The 15,700-nt window shown below is 41.4% G+C and overlaps 1 protein-coding gene across 2 annotated transcripts in view; it reads right to left on the bottom strand.

Annotated features, from left to right (window-relative positions):
- Nucleotides 1-15,700, bottom strand: part of NTN4 (netrin 4) — a 567,299-nt gene that overhangs the window by 258,980 nt on the left and 292,619 nt on the right. For both annotated transcript variants that reach the window (XM_078675865.1, XM_078675873.1), the window contains exon 4: nucleotides 13,013-13,139. In XM_078675865.1, the coding sequence (XP_078531991.1) occupies nucleotides 13,013-13,139 (127 nt within the window). The remainder of the gene's footprint in view (nucleotides 1-13,012; nucleotides 13,140-15,700) is intronic.

Here is a 15,700-nt window from a genome sequence, read left to right as displayed (position 1 = left end):
CCTCTGTTTGTTTAATTGAGGATTTTGAAAGTGTCGGCTCAGACATATTGTAAGCCCGAACAGTAAAATGTTCACCTTATTCTCCTTCCATTTTCCAGTGGTTTAACGCAGCCTACACAAAGTTGCTTAAGCAGTTAAAGATGCCTCAACTCAGTCCCAAAGAACAGGGAAGCCATTGTTGATGTTCATAAAGCGTACAGAGCCACTATTAGGACAAAGAAGGACAAAATCAGAAATGAGTCTTTATCTGATTTGTTGGCCGTGGGGCACTCAAGGGACATGAAGCAATTTTGGGACGTTCAGAGCCACCAATTATTTTCGGAAGGACCACCATCCAATGTAGGTTGCCTAATCTCAGAGACGGTATGGGTCAAACATTTTTCCCGAATCTTTAACCCCTTAAACAAGAATGTCGACTATCAAGACATAGGACTTCATATGGAGAGAGATAGGGAATTGGCACTCAAGCGTAGCCAGTCCATCACAGTGAAGGAAGTAGAGGTAGCTATTAAGCAAAGCAAAGCAGGAAAGCTCCAGGGACTTATGAAGTTCCTGTGGACCTGTTTAACCACTTGGATGCTAAGGCATGCCGATCATGCCCATTGACTTTCCATTGAAATCAATGGAAACTCCATGACGAGTTACCCTTGTCATTAGCGCTGAAGGGGTTAAAGATAACCTCGATCTCTTGGCCCCTATGTTCACTAATATGTTTAGAGCAGCCATTATTGGTCTACTTCTCTCAAGTTGGAAAGAGGCCATTGTAGTACCAATTTCTAGAAATGACGATAGAGCTGACCCAGCCTGTTGTAGGACAATTTCCTTATTAGATTCCACAGCTAACATCTGGGGAATGATCCTCTTGGCACGTCTGGAGGCGTGGGCAACTTTAAATAACATTCTCTCAGAAAACCAATATGGTTTCAGACAAGGAATGAGCACATTTGGGCAGTGTTTAAATCTATTGCTTATTGTTGGCAAGTACACCAAGTCCATGAAATCCTCTGTACATCTAGCATTCATGGACTTGTCTTGTGCTTTCGACACGGTCAACTGGTCCAAATTATAGGACATGCTGGGCAAAAAATGGATGTAGAAGAACCCCTGGTTACTGTCTTTCGGTGATTGTATTGGAACACCTCGGTCATGATTTGTTTTGACCTCGGGGAAGAATGTACGCCATCTTTACATTTAACCCAAGAGGTTCGGCGGGGCAGAATTTTAGCCTCTTTCCTAATTCTCATCTATATAAACAGCTTAGAAGCCCACTTACTCCAAAAGAAATTGGATTTCACAAGAGCAGGCCCACATTTCATCCCCACCCTTCTTTATTGCAGATGATGTAGTCCTCTTAGCAAGGACTGCAATTAGTTTGAAGAAATCTTGGATGCCTTTGTTGATTTTATGTTTCCCTAGACTTGAACATTATCCACTAGAAATCTTTTATAATGGTTTGTGGTCCCAGAAAAACAAAACCCAAACTTTTTATATCCAGGGAGCACCAGTCACCAATGTTTTTTGTCATCTGGAACGTCTTTTTGACTCAAAATTAAATTGGGACCCGCAGTTGGTGTTGAGGGTGCAACAAAAAACAAGACATATGGAAGCAATCTTTCGTTACACTGCCAAGTTAGGCCAAAGTGAGGGCTAAGTGAATTCAATTGCAATATACAGAGCAGGATTGTGGGGATACTGTGACTGTTTTAGACTCCAAATTGTTAAGAACAGTTTCTTAAGAATACTTTTGATGTTCCCGCAGGGAGCCTCAACCTTCTTTTGACACTCTGAAGTGGGATTATATTATGTAAGGGATATTCTGGGGTTGACACCACTATTAGTTTGATTAAAAATTTGGGAAACACCGGAATTAGAACTTTCTAAATATATACTTCAAGCCTGTTTGGCCCTAGACAATGTGGAGCCCATACCATGGCTTGGTTACATGAAGTGTACTTTAAGTGGGTTGGGATTTTTAGGGCTTTTCAAAGATCCGGTTCAAATTTCACACCTAACTAGAGAACAAATTTAGTCGTTCTTTTTTGGACAGGTTCCGCTTAAGCGAAGGCAACAAGCCACTCAGCGTACCTCTCTGGTAAATTATCATGCCATTGCACTTGGCCAAGAGATGACATTTGATCTTTTTTGTATTGAAAACCCACAACATAGATTTTATTTAACTAGGCTTTGTTTGGGGACATTGCATTTTCTTTAAGCTTTCCCAAATCAAGGGGGGAAGTTTTGAGAATATTCCCCCACCCTTGTGATAATATCTCCAGACAAAGCTTATTGCACTTTTTGCTCTTCTATGCACTTTATAAAACAGTCGGATCACATGTTCTACTTCTTCTGCACTGGCGCAGTTTCAATTAACATCAGGAACGTTTTCAATTTTTACTGAATCTTGATTCACCAGAGATTTGTCATGCTGTTATAAGTTTTATTAGAGGGTCATTTTTTTGTCAGGGAGAGATACTGCTATCCGGGCAATGGGGGGCGTTTTTGGACTTATCTAATAATATAAATGTAGATGTTTTAATGAGTTTGTTTAATTTGCCTATTGCATAAAATTAACTAGATCTGTAATATATATAGTGCTATGTTCTTTCAGGGCTTTTTAAAACAGGATTACGTTTTATTACTGGCTGGCTCTTGGCATCTTGCATTTCATCACTTTTTATCCTCACCTTTATAGTCAGGCATTTACAACATGCAGATTAGGCTTGGCCCTACCCCAAAAGTATAAATTCACTCACATTGATGAAACCTACCCCTGTGAATAGTGACACAAGAAGGCCAAGGTATATTTTGGATTTGTTGGCCTCAATCGCAGTGTGCAACTTGAGCCCCTTTGGCACACTGAATATTTGGACCATATCTGGCATACCCTGTTCACTTAAGGTAGCTCACTGGGACAGACAAAAAGGGATGGCCACAAAATCATGAAATAATCGTAACCCCTGCTACTGGATCTCAGTGGAACTCAGTCAATGCACAGATAGCAACAGGCAATGACTAAGATTAATTCAAGCATTTCCGCCCTTCACTTTTTGCCTTTATCAGTAGATCTCAAATCCACCTGGAAATTCCTGAAACAAAGAAGCTCAACATTAAAAAAATAGGTTTATCCCTGCTCTCAAGTAAGAACATGGAACCTTCTACCAGGAAGCATGCAGTAGGCCCCAACTATCTGACCTTCTAGGGATCTCTGAAGAACCAACGATTTATCTTGCACCTTACTTCTTAAAACCCCTTTTCACTCACCCTTCCGAACCTACACTCATCATGATTTTGTTTATTTATCTATTTATTCATATATATATATATATATATATATATACATACATATTCACTGAACAAATAAAGGTTACAGGGATGTTATAGTTGGGCTCAGATTGTACACACACAAATCCATAGAAATTCAGCAGTCATAGTTTTACCGTAGCTAACTATAACTCACACCCCGCAATGTACTGCTTATAACCTCACACATTACATCACTCATGACATGGTCAGTGACATCAATGAAGACATCTCACATGACATCACTGATGACTGGGTAGTTAGAGTTAGGTCAGCGTTTTCATAGTAAATGTGATATTGTTTTGCTAATAACTTTGGCACCGTTTGACAAATCTCCATGAAACTTTCCAAAAGGTGTTCTTTTTTTACTAGTTTGTGCATGGAACGTTTTGGGGTGATGATCCATCAAGCGGGGGATGAAAAAAAGGGGGATTCCCAAAATGCTAAATCCCCATGTATTTTCCATACTCTTCCTTAAGAAGCACTACCACAAAAAACTGCTGAATGGAATTATACAAAAGGTGTCAGTAAGCTAGATCTTTATCCGGAGATTACAGTTTTTGTGATTCGGTGTAAGTCTGTTCAGTAATTATTTTAGAAATCAAGGTTTAAAAATATTTCTATATCTTGAAGGTTGAGTTTGAGGGACTCTAGTGAGATTCATTTGAACCCAATTAAAAAATAGAACATTCTCATTGTACCAGGGAGCTTTTTTCCCTTGGGCCACTTTGCTCCCACCTAAGACATGCTCCCCCAGGAGCACACACTCTGATGGCATTCCAGCAACAGGAGAGAAATGTTGGACCCAGAAGGATCCACAGGGGCTAAAATAAAATAAAATTGACAAATGTTGAAACAATCCCACAAGAGAACCAAAAGATTGTGGCAAAAACAAACACAAAATGGTGCCCACTATTTTATAATTTAGGGCCCTCCTCAACCCCATTCCCTGGGCCTCAATGTAGTTATTAAAGAGGGGGGGGGGGTGACCAGCTACTGGGGACCCCATCTCCCAGGGCCCAATTTAATTTTGTGGGGTAGAGGCCCTAGGATTCCATCCTCTAAGACCCAATGTATTTAATAAGGGGAGGGGGCCGCACAGACCCCCTCCCTGAGCCGTAAAAAGGTCCTGGGGACGCCATCCCCAAGAGCTGTCATTTTAGCTAAAGGGAGAGGGGCCATATGGCCCCACAGGAGAAGAGAGGAGAGGTGAACAGAATGGAGGTATCACTGTCGGTAGGGAGACAAAAATATCGAAATTAAAATATCGATATACAATAATATCGATGTTTTAATTTCGATGGTATAGAATATCGATGTGCAATAATATCGATGGACAGAATATCAATTGTAAGATATGTATGTTACTAATATCGACATTTTGTTTAGTGTTATGTATTTTATTATGTATTTTATATGTTTGTTAAACATGTTTTAATGAATGTTTAGAAAATAGTAATTTTGTTAACATTTTGCGTTTTAGTATCAGAGCGGGTTGTGGGTTTATAGGGGAATAGGGTGGGAAGTAATTTAATTATAATTAATTAATGATTATGTTTTTTAATATTTTTGATTAATAATTAATTGTTAATTAATAATTAATTGGTAATTAATTATTATTAAGTGAATTAATGATTATTAAATTTTTATGTGATTCATTTATGTGTAGTGGGTTGTGTGTTTATAGGGGAATAGGGTGTGAAATAATTAAATTAAATTAATTCAAGAGATTGTATTTATTTATTGGTATTTATTATTAATTAATTGTTAATTATTTAATTGGTAATTCGTTTTTTAAATTTATTTTATAATATTAATAATAAATAATTTATTAATAATTTTTGTAAATATCTTGTGAATTAATTATTAATTGGTAATTAATTATTAATTGGTAATTAATATTTGTCAAATAGTTAATTTATAATTACATCAATTTAATAATATTAATTGTTATTAATTGATTAATTGATATAATAGTTGTGTTTTTTTGTATGTGTAGTGTGTTGTGTGTTAAAGGGGGAGTAGCGTGGGAAGTAATTTTTTGTTATTTAAGTAAATATTAATTATAAATATTTGGTATTTAGTAATATATTTTTGTAAATAAAATATTATATCTTTTTTTTTTTTAAAAAGATCTAATTGGTAAGTATGTTAATATAACGCTTACGCTATTCTGCGCCTTTGCTACTATTGCACCCTCTGGAGTGGGAATAGTAATTTTTACCCCTACGCTATCCAACGTTTTCCCTACAGTTGCACCCTTTGGAGTGGGAATAGTAATTTTTACCCCTACGCTATCCAACGCTTTCCCTACTGTTGCACCCTCTGGAGTGGGAATAGTAATTTTCACCCCATGGCTATCCAATGCTTTCCCTACTGTTGCACCCTTTGGAGTGGGAATAGTAATGTTTACCCCTATGCTATCCAACGCTTTCCCTACTGTTGGACCCTCTTGAGTGGGAATAGTAATTTTTACCCCTATGCTATCCAACGCTTTCCCTACTGTTGCACCCTTTGGAGGGGGAATAGTAATTTTTACCCCTACGCTATCCAACGCTTTCCCTACTGTTGCACCCTCTGGAGTGGGAATAGTAATTTTCAACCCTACGCTATCCAACGCTTTCCCTACTGTTGCACCCTCTGGAGTGGGAATAGTCATTTTTACCCCTACGCTATCCAATGCTTTCCCTACTGTTGCACCCTTTGGAGTGGGAATAGTAATGTTTCCCCCTACGCTATCCAACGCTTTCCCTACTGTTGCACCCTCTGGAGTGGGAATAGTAATTTTTACCCCTACGCTATCCAACGCTTTCCCTACTGTTGCACCCTTTGGAGTGGGAATAGTAATCTTTACCCCTACGCTATCCAGCGCTTTCCCTACTGTTGCACCCTTTGGAGTGGGAATAGTAATTTTTTCCCCTACGCTATCCAACGCTTTCCCTACTGTTGCACCCTCTGGAGTAGGAATAGTAATTTTTACCCCTATGCTATCCAGCGCTTTCCCTACTGTTGCACCCTCTGGAGTGGGAATAGTAATTTTTACCCCTACGCTATCCAACGCTTTCACTACTGATGCAATATGTAGAGTATGTATTAATTTATATGTAGAGTTTTTAATTTATTTTAAATGTATATGTATTAGTTATTATTTTTTAAATATGTTTTAATGTTTCTATCTATAATTTGTTAAATGATATGTATTTTTAAATTATTTTTACATTATTATTAATACATTTAAAAAAACTATATTTTTTACTTCTATATTTTTGTACTACGATATATTTTTTTCCGATATTTTTTTACTTACCTTTATATAGATAGAACTTCGATATTTTTGATGTTGATATTTTTGCTTCGATATTTTTGTATGTCTATATTCTGTCTGTCGATATTATGTCATAGATTCATCACTGTCTCTGACTGGACTGGAGAAGGACAGGAAGGTGTTTATAATACCTAAAGCAAAGTATGCACCACACTGCATAATTCTGCCAAGAGGAAAACATATTGTGTCTGTGTCAGAATTCCTTTTAGATGGCCCTGGACACGCAGGGGCTACTGGGTCCAACTGTAGTGGTTGAGGCCTTTTACTCATGGTGTCCCAGGGCCCAAACTACGATGGATCCTGAGCAACTGGGCCTTCTGTACTTAACTCTCAGTAGTTGCTGTGACCGAGAAGTCAAGGCTTCCTCGGGGAGAGGGCTGTAGATACAGGTTAGTGAACACGACTCATAACTCAAAGTGCAAACAGTACGAATAATAATTGAACAGTCCAATACTTGTTTTTATATGAAGACAAACTATTTGATCTCTAACTCTATACATGCAAAGGTATAAATATTCAGAAGCCATAACACAATCCCACTGGAGGTTGGGGCTCTAGTAGTCATCGGCATATCCTGTCCCACCACCTTCGTGTTACATGTTCAGGGTTATTTCCCCATTTACTGGTGGACGCATCAAGGGAATGAAAACTATTAGGCCGTACTCAAGGTTCTCCCTTTGACTCTTGTAGGAGTTAGTTAAAAAGGTAGTTACTGCAGTAGTCCCTTGGACTACAAAGGCCTTGTAGGCTAGGCAGACTGACTTAAACTTTATCCTCTTCTCCATAGGTAGCCAGTGGAGGGCTCCTAGTCTGTGAGCGACTGGCTCAGATCAGGGAATGTCCAGCACCAATCTTGCTGCAGCGTTCTGTAGGCGCTGTAGTTTTGTTAGATGTTGAATTTGTATCCCAGCATACAAGGCATTCCCGTAATCTAACCTAGATAAGGCCAGTGCTGTTACTAATGTTTTACAGGACTCTTGGGGAATAAACAGCAATCTTTTTTTTATGATTTTGAGGATATACCACACCATGGAGGACAGTTTGTTTATCTGGGCGTCAAAAAATAGCTTGTTATCCAGTACCACTCCCAGGTTTCTAACTTTGTCCACTGGGGATGGTCAGTCACCTAAGCTACCCGGCCACCATTTTGGGGACCAAAAATTCATATCTGTCCCAAGCCAAATGAATTCGGTTTTATCACCATTTAATTTTAGGCAGTTAAGCTGCATCCAGTGAATAATCTGGCTCATGCAGGTACTAAATCTGCCTGCTGTCTCCTCTAGGTTGTTTGAGACCAACACCACTTTTTGGGTGTCGTCTGCATAGAAGACTTGCAGGAAACCACAGTTCCTTATTATAGCTGCTAATGGGGCAACATATATATTAAAAAGGGTGGGGCTTAAGGAAGACCCCTGAGGTATACTGCAAGGCGAATTACAGGATTTGGGTGTGGCATCTCCTAATTTAACTGTAAAAGTTCTATCGGTCAAATATAAGGATAGCAACTTGAGTGCCGTCTTGTGTACTCCTACTTCGGCTAGTCAGGTCAGGAGTGTATCGTGGTTTACAGTGTTGAAGGCCGCCGAAAGATCCAATAGAATCAAGGCGCCCTTCCCTCAAGCATCCAGTACACTCCTGAGTTCCTCCACTGCCATGATCAGAGCTGTTTCAGTTCCATATTCCTCTCGGTACCCGTACTGCGAATGGTTCAGAGTATTTACAGAGGTTAGAAATGTTGACAATTGCTTATTCAATAATTTTTCCAGTACTTTTGCTGGAAAAGGGATTCTCAAAATTAGTCTGTAGTTCCCAGGATCCTGTGGATCCAGATTTGGCTTCTATAGTAACGGGAGGACTGAGGCAATTCTCCAAGCATCTGGGAAACAGCTAGATTTAATTATCTTTTTGAAAACCAGGGTTAGTTGGTCGCACAATAGATCTGGAAACAGGTGCATCACCTTAGGTGGGCAGGGGTCCTTAGGCCCCCAGACCTAGTTGTCATTACCACCTGTTTGATCTGTTCCACAGATGGGGGCCTAAAGTGGAACCCCTGATTGGAGATTCCAGTGGGCAGGGCCTGTTTGGGTTTTTTGAGTAACTGTGGGGTAACAGATTTGTTGATCATTTTGAAAGATTCATAAACGGAATTGACTTTATCAACGAAGAACTGACCCAACGTGTTGCATAGTTCAGTGCTGCAGTCTATCTGTTTATTAGTATTGAGGTTTGTTAGTTTTTTTACCGTGGCAAATAGTTCCTTACTGGAATTCTTGGCCTCATTTATTTTTCGTGTGAAATAGTTACTTTTTTTCTCTATGATTAGTTTTTTGTAAGTTGCTAGGGAGCTTCTGTATTTGTCTTTCGTCCATTGTGCATAGTCGGCCCTCCATTTTCTTTCAGCCTTTCTGCATGTTTGTTTTTGCGCCTTCAGTTTTTCGGTGAACCATGGTTCGGAGGGATTTTTCCTCCTGGAGGTAATCTTTTTCAGGGGGGCTGCTAATTCGACCGCTGAGTTCACCCAACTGGAAACCTGATCGGCGGCTAGGTTGCTGTCTAATCCAAGTTCCAGGATGGTCCTGAAAAGCTGCTCCTGCAATTTAGGAGTATCAATCTTGGACCAGTTCTGATAGATGACACAGCTATGCTGGGAAGCAATGGCTGCTGTGACCTGCTCTACCTTTTAGGTGAATGTTATTACTTTATGGTCTGACCAGGGAACAGGCAGCATTTCCACGATCTCGATGTTTGTATTTGAGGTTTAGATCCCATCGAACGTTTGCCTGGCCACATGGGTATCATGCTTAACAATCTCTTCCATAGACATGTTGGACATTGTATCGGCCAGTGTTATTGTGTTTTTGTCTGAAATCCTTTCTAAGGGGCCGATTCCGATCCGGTAAAATCCCCGTCCGTACGAATCGTATCCGGAGCCGTTTCCGTATGACTCGTACGGATGCCGTACGACCGGACAATTCCGATCCCGATCGGCCGACCAGGACGCGATTCGTACGGTACACGTCGATTCGTACGGAAAAGCGCACGATCACCTACACACCGTACGGCGCGTACCCCCATGATCACAGGGGTACGCGCCGTACCCCTGTGATCATGCGGGGTACGTGCCGTACACCCAGCGTACATGGGGCATGTGCCGTACACCCACCGTACATGGGGTACGGTGCGTACCCCATGTACGCTGGGTGTACGGCACGTACCCCGCATGATCACAGGGGTACGGCGCGTACCCCTGGGATCATGGGGGGTACGTGCCGTACCCGGGGGGGGGCGTTCCGTACCTTTTTCGGCGCGAACTCTGCGTTTACGACTGTTTTCAGCTCCCGTAGGAAAAGGGTCGTACGGTGCGTACCCGACACGAATCGTACTTGCTGGGTCGTAAAAACCAGCCGCGAACCGTAGTGATGTCGCGTACAGCGGGTTCCGAGTGAGACTCGTACGGAGATTTGATTCGTACGGAGTCCTGTACGACTCGTACGGAGTTCTGCTCCTGGTACGGATCGTACTTCGTCGTACGTACGGGACGTTTACGGGTACGATTCGTACGGGGAAAAAACGCTCCGTACGACGATTCGGAGCGCATTTTACCGGATCGGAATCGGCCCCTAAGTGTACATTGAAATCGCCACGGATGGTGAAATCTGAGCCCTTTACACTTGATTCTAAGAAGGGCTTAGTAGCTGTAGCAGCAGAGATTTTGCCCTTGGTGGTCGATAAATCAGAAGACCTTGTAACGTATAATTGTTAGTGATGGTGATCTGAAAGTATAAGGTTTCACAGTCTGGGCTGCTGCCCACATCCGAGCCCCTAGCATGCAGTTCATCTCTAAAGCTGATAGCCAGACCCCCCCCTCTTCCCTTTTCTGTCAGCTGGATGATCGAGTAGCCTCCTGGTATAGCTAATGCTATGTCTACATCCGAGGTGTCATCTGCCCACGTCTCTGTATAGAAAACTAAGTCAAGATTTTGTGTTTCCGTTAAGTCGGTCACTTTTGTGTTGTGTTTTACTAATGACCGTGCATTAATTAGCCCGGCCTTAATGACTTTAGTAGTCTTCCTGATGGGGTGGGTGCATTGTTGTGTTAGCCCATTGATTTTTGTGAAATTGAAGGGCAGCTGGCAGTTCATGCACTGCTTAATTTATATCTGCATGTTCAGAGTAAGGCAACAGGGTTTGGCCCTGAGTCTAAGCAATTCATTGCTGGTGTAGGTTAGCCTCTCAGAATTTACCTTAACTTGTGCAGGGGTCGTGGTCCTGGGCCCGGTCCAGGCGCGGACGGGCGCAGATGGCCTTACCTTTGGCGCGCCAGCTGCACGCGTCCTCTCTGGCATAGGTTTAAGTAGGGTGTGCAGCGTGAGCGAATAGCCTGCTCACCACCCAGAAATGCCACAGAGACCGTGGGAAATCTCAAGCGCCCTCGGCACCCTCCATACAAACAGCACTTGCCGTGACGGACCGGGGTGGCTGGGGTCAAGCTGCCTCAAGTGCCTCAAGTGCAGAGTGCAAAATACAGCATGTAAGAATTCTTTCAACCAATTTAAAATTATAAAAGAGTGTCACCGTTCTTGATAATAAACATAGTCTATATCAGCATACTTAACAGCGACAGAGCTGCTGTAGTCTTTAACATCTGACTTGCATTGTACCCTTGCATGTACACATGCATTCAGTGCACACACAATCTGTGTGCACTGTTCAGCACTGAATCTTTTCTACCTTTAACCAGGGTTAAAGCACTCTTCATGTACCGTACTTCACGCAAACACACATACACCCAGCACATGCTCTCATTACACATGTATTGCACAGCACTACATCTTTCATGTTATGTATTTCTCACAGGCATACATACACTTAGTACATGCAATAATAGCACGTGCATGACACAGTACTGCTCTACCCCTGTACTGTACCCTTCCCAGGCACACATGCAACCACGCAGTCACTACTCCTGCACTATGCAGCTCTCCACATCGACATGATGGAGGCCAAAGGTGAGTTAAGCACGCAGCTGTAGAACCTTTAAAAGGTGAGTGCACCTGTAGGCCTCACTCCGGTGACACAGGGTAAAAAGGTCCTGTTCACTACTACTGATCAATACATGGTATGCTGCCACCACTGCACTTGTGCTACTTAACTCCTCATGACAGTGGTAGCCTTCCACCACAATGAGGGTAGCACTTTGGGCTCCCCTGCCTGTTCAACAAGACCACAATACATGAGCCAGGCCTATGTCATGGCACACACGCATGATCCTTGCTCATCTACAACCAAAAAATCAATAGTAGGGATGCAGACTACAATACAGTACAACACTTAGGGCAGGGGTACACGTCTTCACCATGCAGAGGACTTTTCAGTCGCAACAATCAATGACACAAACAGTACCTGTAAAAATATTTTCATTTTTTACCTTCGGAAACACTGTCCCATCATATATTTATTGCATGGGTTACAGATAAGACTGATAGTTCTGTATTCAAGCCATTGTCAATCAGAATTGTATTTATAGTCGCTGAGACTCCCCATATCATAGCATAGCATATCATTCACTAAATAATAACTGACTTTTTCAATAAAAAGGGAGTCGGAATGTAATTTGCTGTGTCAGAACTGCAATCCAGATGACTGAGCTCCGTTGACCCATATTGAGGTGGAGGGGGCAGAATATAATAATCGAATAAGTTTAATGATGTGAGGACTAAAGCCATGCCAACGAAGAGCCCCGAACATGAAATCCCAGTTGACCCTATCAAAGGCTTTTTCCGCATCTAGAGTGATAGCAGCTAAAGGGGTCTTCATACTCGGTGCAAGATGAAGAATATTAAGGAACGTTCTAGAGTTATCCGTAATAGACCTGCCCTTGACAAATCCAGACTGATAAATATTAACAAGGTCTGGAACAACAGTATTCAAACGAGAGGCCAACATTTTTGCATACATTTTACAATCAGTGTTAATTAAAGAGATAGGCCGGTAATTCTTACAAAGGGAGGGATCCTTATCCTTTTTAGGGATTAGGCACAACATAGCTTGGGTGAAGGAGCCTGTAGACTCACCCGCGGAAAGAAAAGAAGAAATCAGAGAGGATAAATGAGGTATGAGATATTGTCCCCTTCTTCCTTCCTTTTTCCTCTTTTTCCTTTCCTATACCTCATAAAATCTAAAAAAGGCATTTTTTCTTAGTATATTCATTACGTTTCCCTTTTTGAGATTTGTTTGTATCTCACATGCAGATTGAAGTTATCTCACTCCTTTATCTTTTATCTTTGCTTGTGTTTTGTACTGATGTTTTTACTTGGTATATTTAACTCAATAAAGCTTTCTAAACTTAAAAAGAACTGCAATCCAGACACTGCGCTTCCTACTTACTTTTGCATTCGTGCGGAGTCCCGGTTTTGCCGTTTGCTGCTCTCCAGGGTTGGTCATTATACAGGGACGCGCAGCGTTGGCAGTGCTCTCCGGCTGTGTTGTGCTTGCACATGCATCTCCCATGAACCTTAAAGGAAATACTTTTCTTTAAACCTCTGCATTTTGATAGTGACATTTTATTCATATAACATTATCCTAAAACATAAGGCAAGATTGAAACTGTACATCCTTTATTAGTTCCCAAAATGTATAACCGGGCTGTTGCCATATTTGTTGTTGGCCCCTTCCAGACCATTCGGTGGGACCAGAACACAGACCATTGTTCCAGACTGCATTTGACTTGATATGAACAGACCACATCTTCTTAGATTGTATAATCCTACCACATTACTAGTTTTGAGGACAAGAGAACCGTGAGAAAGCCCAAGGGATGAAACACGTGTCACTATTTTGTATCATTAAAACCTACTGTCCATCAACATTTGTAAATTGGGTTGGAATATGAAAATCACAGAAACAATCTTTATGTATATCACAGAACAGCAAGTGATTTGTGATGGATCAATAGTGTGGATGTATTCCATAAAAGAAATAGAGAGTTATCCATGGATTATGGCAATGTTTGGGTACGGTAGAATCACTACTACTATTGAGTATTCTCATAACAGGCATTTAGATGAGAGGAAAGCTTCAAGACCCTGTATTGCATACACTGCTGTAAATGTGAACTCCTGCCATCACACGTAGCAAATAACAAAGGAGACATACTATCTACTCACGAAACTGAAATGAGACTATGGGGTGACCTAAACTATAGGTGTTGTATATAACAACCATTTTAGGGTACACTTACTCTCAATAATATACAGATCGCTATTGTTCAGTGTTTGACCTGAGGGAAAAAGGCCATATTTACTGATAAAAAATAGTCCCTATGCAGATAAACTACTACATCACCAAGGTGACTTTACTGATAACCAGTATGGACCCATCTTGATGTGTGTACCTTGTTGTTATTACCAACGTGATATTTTGCACTAAAAATGCAAAAAGAAGCTTCTGGAAATTAGGTAATAGACAGTATGCACCTCTGGAAACTGAGAACGTCTTGCGCTGTCAAAAACAGGTACTACCTTTCAAAGCAGAAAGAAGCTCTAGCAAAAAATGTGTCAAAAGCATATAAAAAATTCCACAGAGCCTAACCTGAGCTGCTCTTCATTCTCCAGCAGTCTTAAATATATACAACGTACATTTCAGATTCAGTTTGAAATAGTGCACTGATTGCAAATTTAAATTCGAAAGCTCATCGTGAGGTGATGTTTAATGACTCTGTGATGCATTATATCTACCTCTGGTTTTGAATGTTTATTGGCTTTGTCTGACTCGCCTTGACAAAGTCCTAAACAGCTTACCTGAAGCATCACACGACAGATAATCTGAGCACAGTGATGACTGTACTTGGCGAAAAGGCTGCAAGCAGTATGACTCAAAGTCCCGTTTCCTTATCTGTACAATTTCTCACATCACATGATGCACTTTGAAGTTGCCCATATTGGCAACCTCTTACTTTTGCAGTATGTCTCCTTCATTTGATGCTTCGATTAAATGTTTCTTTCCATGAATATTATTATGCACTATTTTGAAAGGGCACTTAACGCCTTTGACTTCTTAGAGCACCTGCTCTATGCACACCCAACAGCTACAAAATTTGACTTAATTCTGAATTCCCCAACTCCTTACTCTTTTGCAAACTTCAAAAAGTGCTTGATTTGACAAATTTCAATAGGCATCACAGAAGATCAGAGCAGCCTTCAGACAACAGCGACACTCAGTTCTAAGCTTCACAATGCAAGCGTGCTGCCCACATCTGTATTTTATGGCCTTCAATGTGGAGGAACGTAGTGACAACACAGACAAACGTAGCGATCCCGAAATATAAGACACTGAGAAAGCTAACCTCACCTCACTCTGTCAGTAATGAGGCAAAGGCCTCTAGAAGAAGGAGGCACCCTGCATAGCACCTTTCAAAGAAACAGGCAGATGCCATTCAATTTACCTGCGGGACAAGAACAATGATGAGTCAGATTTAGCATCCAGATTACAAGTAGTTTTAAAAGATAAGAACGGCATTTGCCCATTTCGAAAGCGCAGAGGGACTGATTTAGATCTCAGCGACAGATCTCCCATCTGCTGAAATATAAAACCCATAGGATTTAATGAGTGTCATATTTCGGCTGACAGGATATCTGTCACCTTTGGGATGAATTAACCCATCCGCCTAGATCTAAATCATTGCCCGAGTGATGGGACCTAGACAACTTCTCGGCAACCAGCCGTCCCTGGAAGTGGTAAAAGTGTGTTCGATGCATAAAAGAATGATGCTATTTTTCCGATTCCTTCTGATGAGAGTAACATTTTACCCACTAATAAAAACATAATTAAATGGAAAGGGGTACTGGGGAGCCCAGGATACATCAGGGATGCCTTGTTACATTTTCCACAATGGGCAAGTACAAAGCCATCTCCGGATTGTATCAAACTTTGAGAGTTGATATAATTACTCCCTTAAACACACTTAAAGACAAATGGGGGGGGGGGGGGGCGTGGCTAGCGCCTGAGGAAGATGGCGGTTCTTCCGTGAGTCGCCTGAGGGAGCGGGGCAGCCCGAGGGATTTTCCTGCGCAGCCT

Source organism: Lissotriton helveticus, chromosome 1_1 (assembly GCF_964261635.1).
Source record: "Lissotriton helveticus chromosome 1_1, aLisHel1.1, whole genome shotgun sequence".
Taxonomy (NCBI): domain Eukaryota; kingdom Metazoa; phylum Chordata; class Amphibia; order Caudata; family Salamandridae; genus Lissotriton; species Lissotriton helveticus.
Note: the sequence above shows the minus strand (reverse complement) of the source record. Positions and strands in the feature narration are given on the sequence as shown.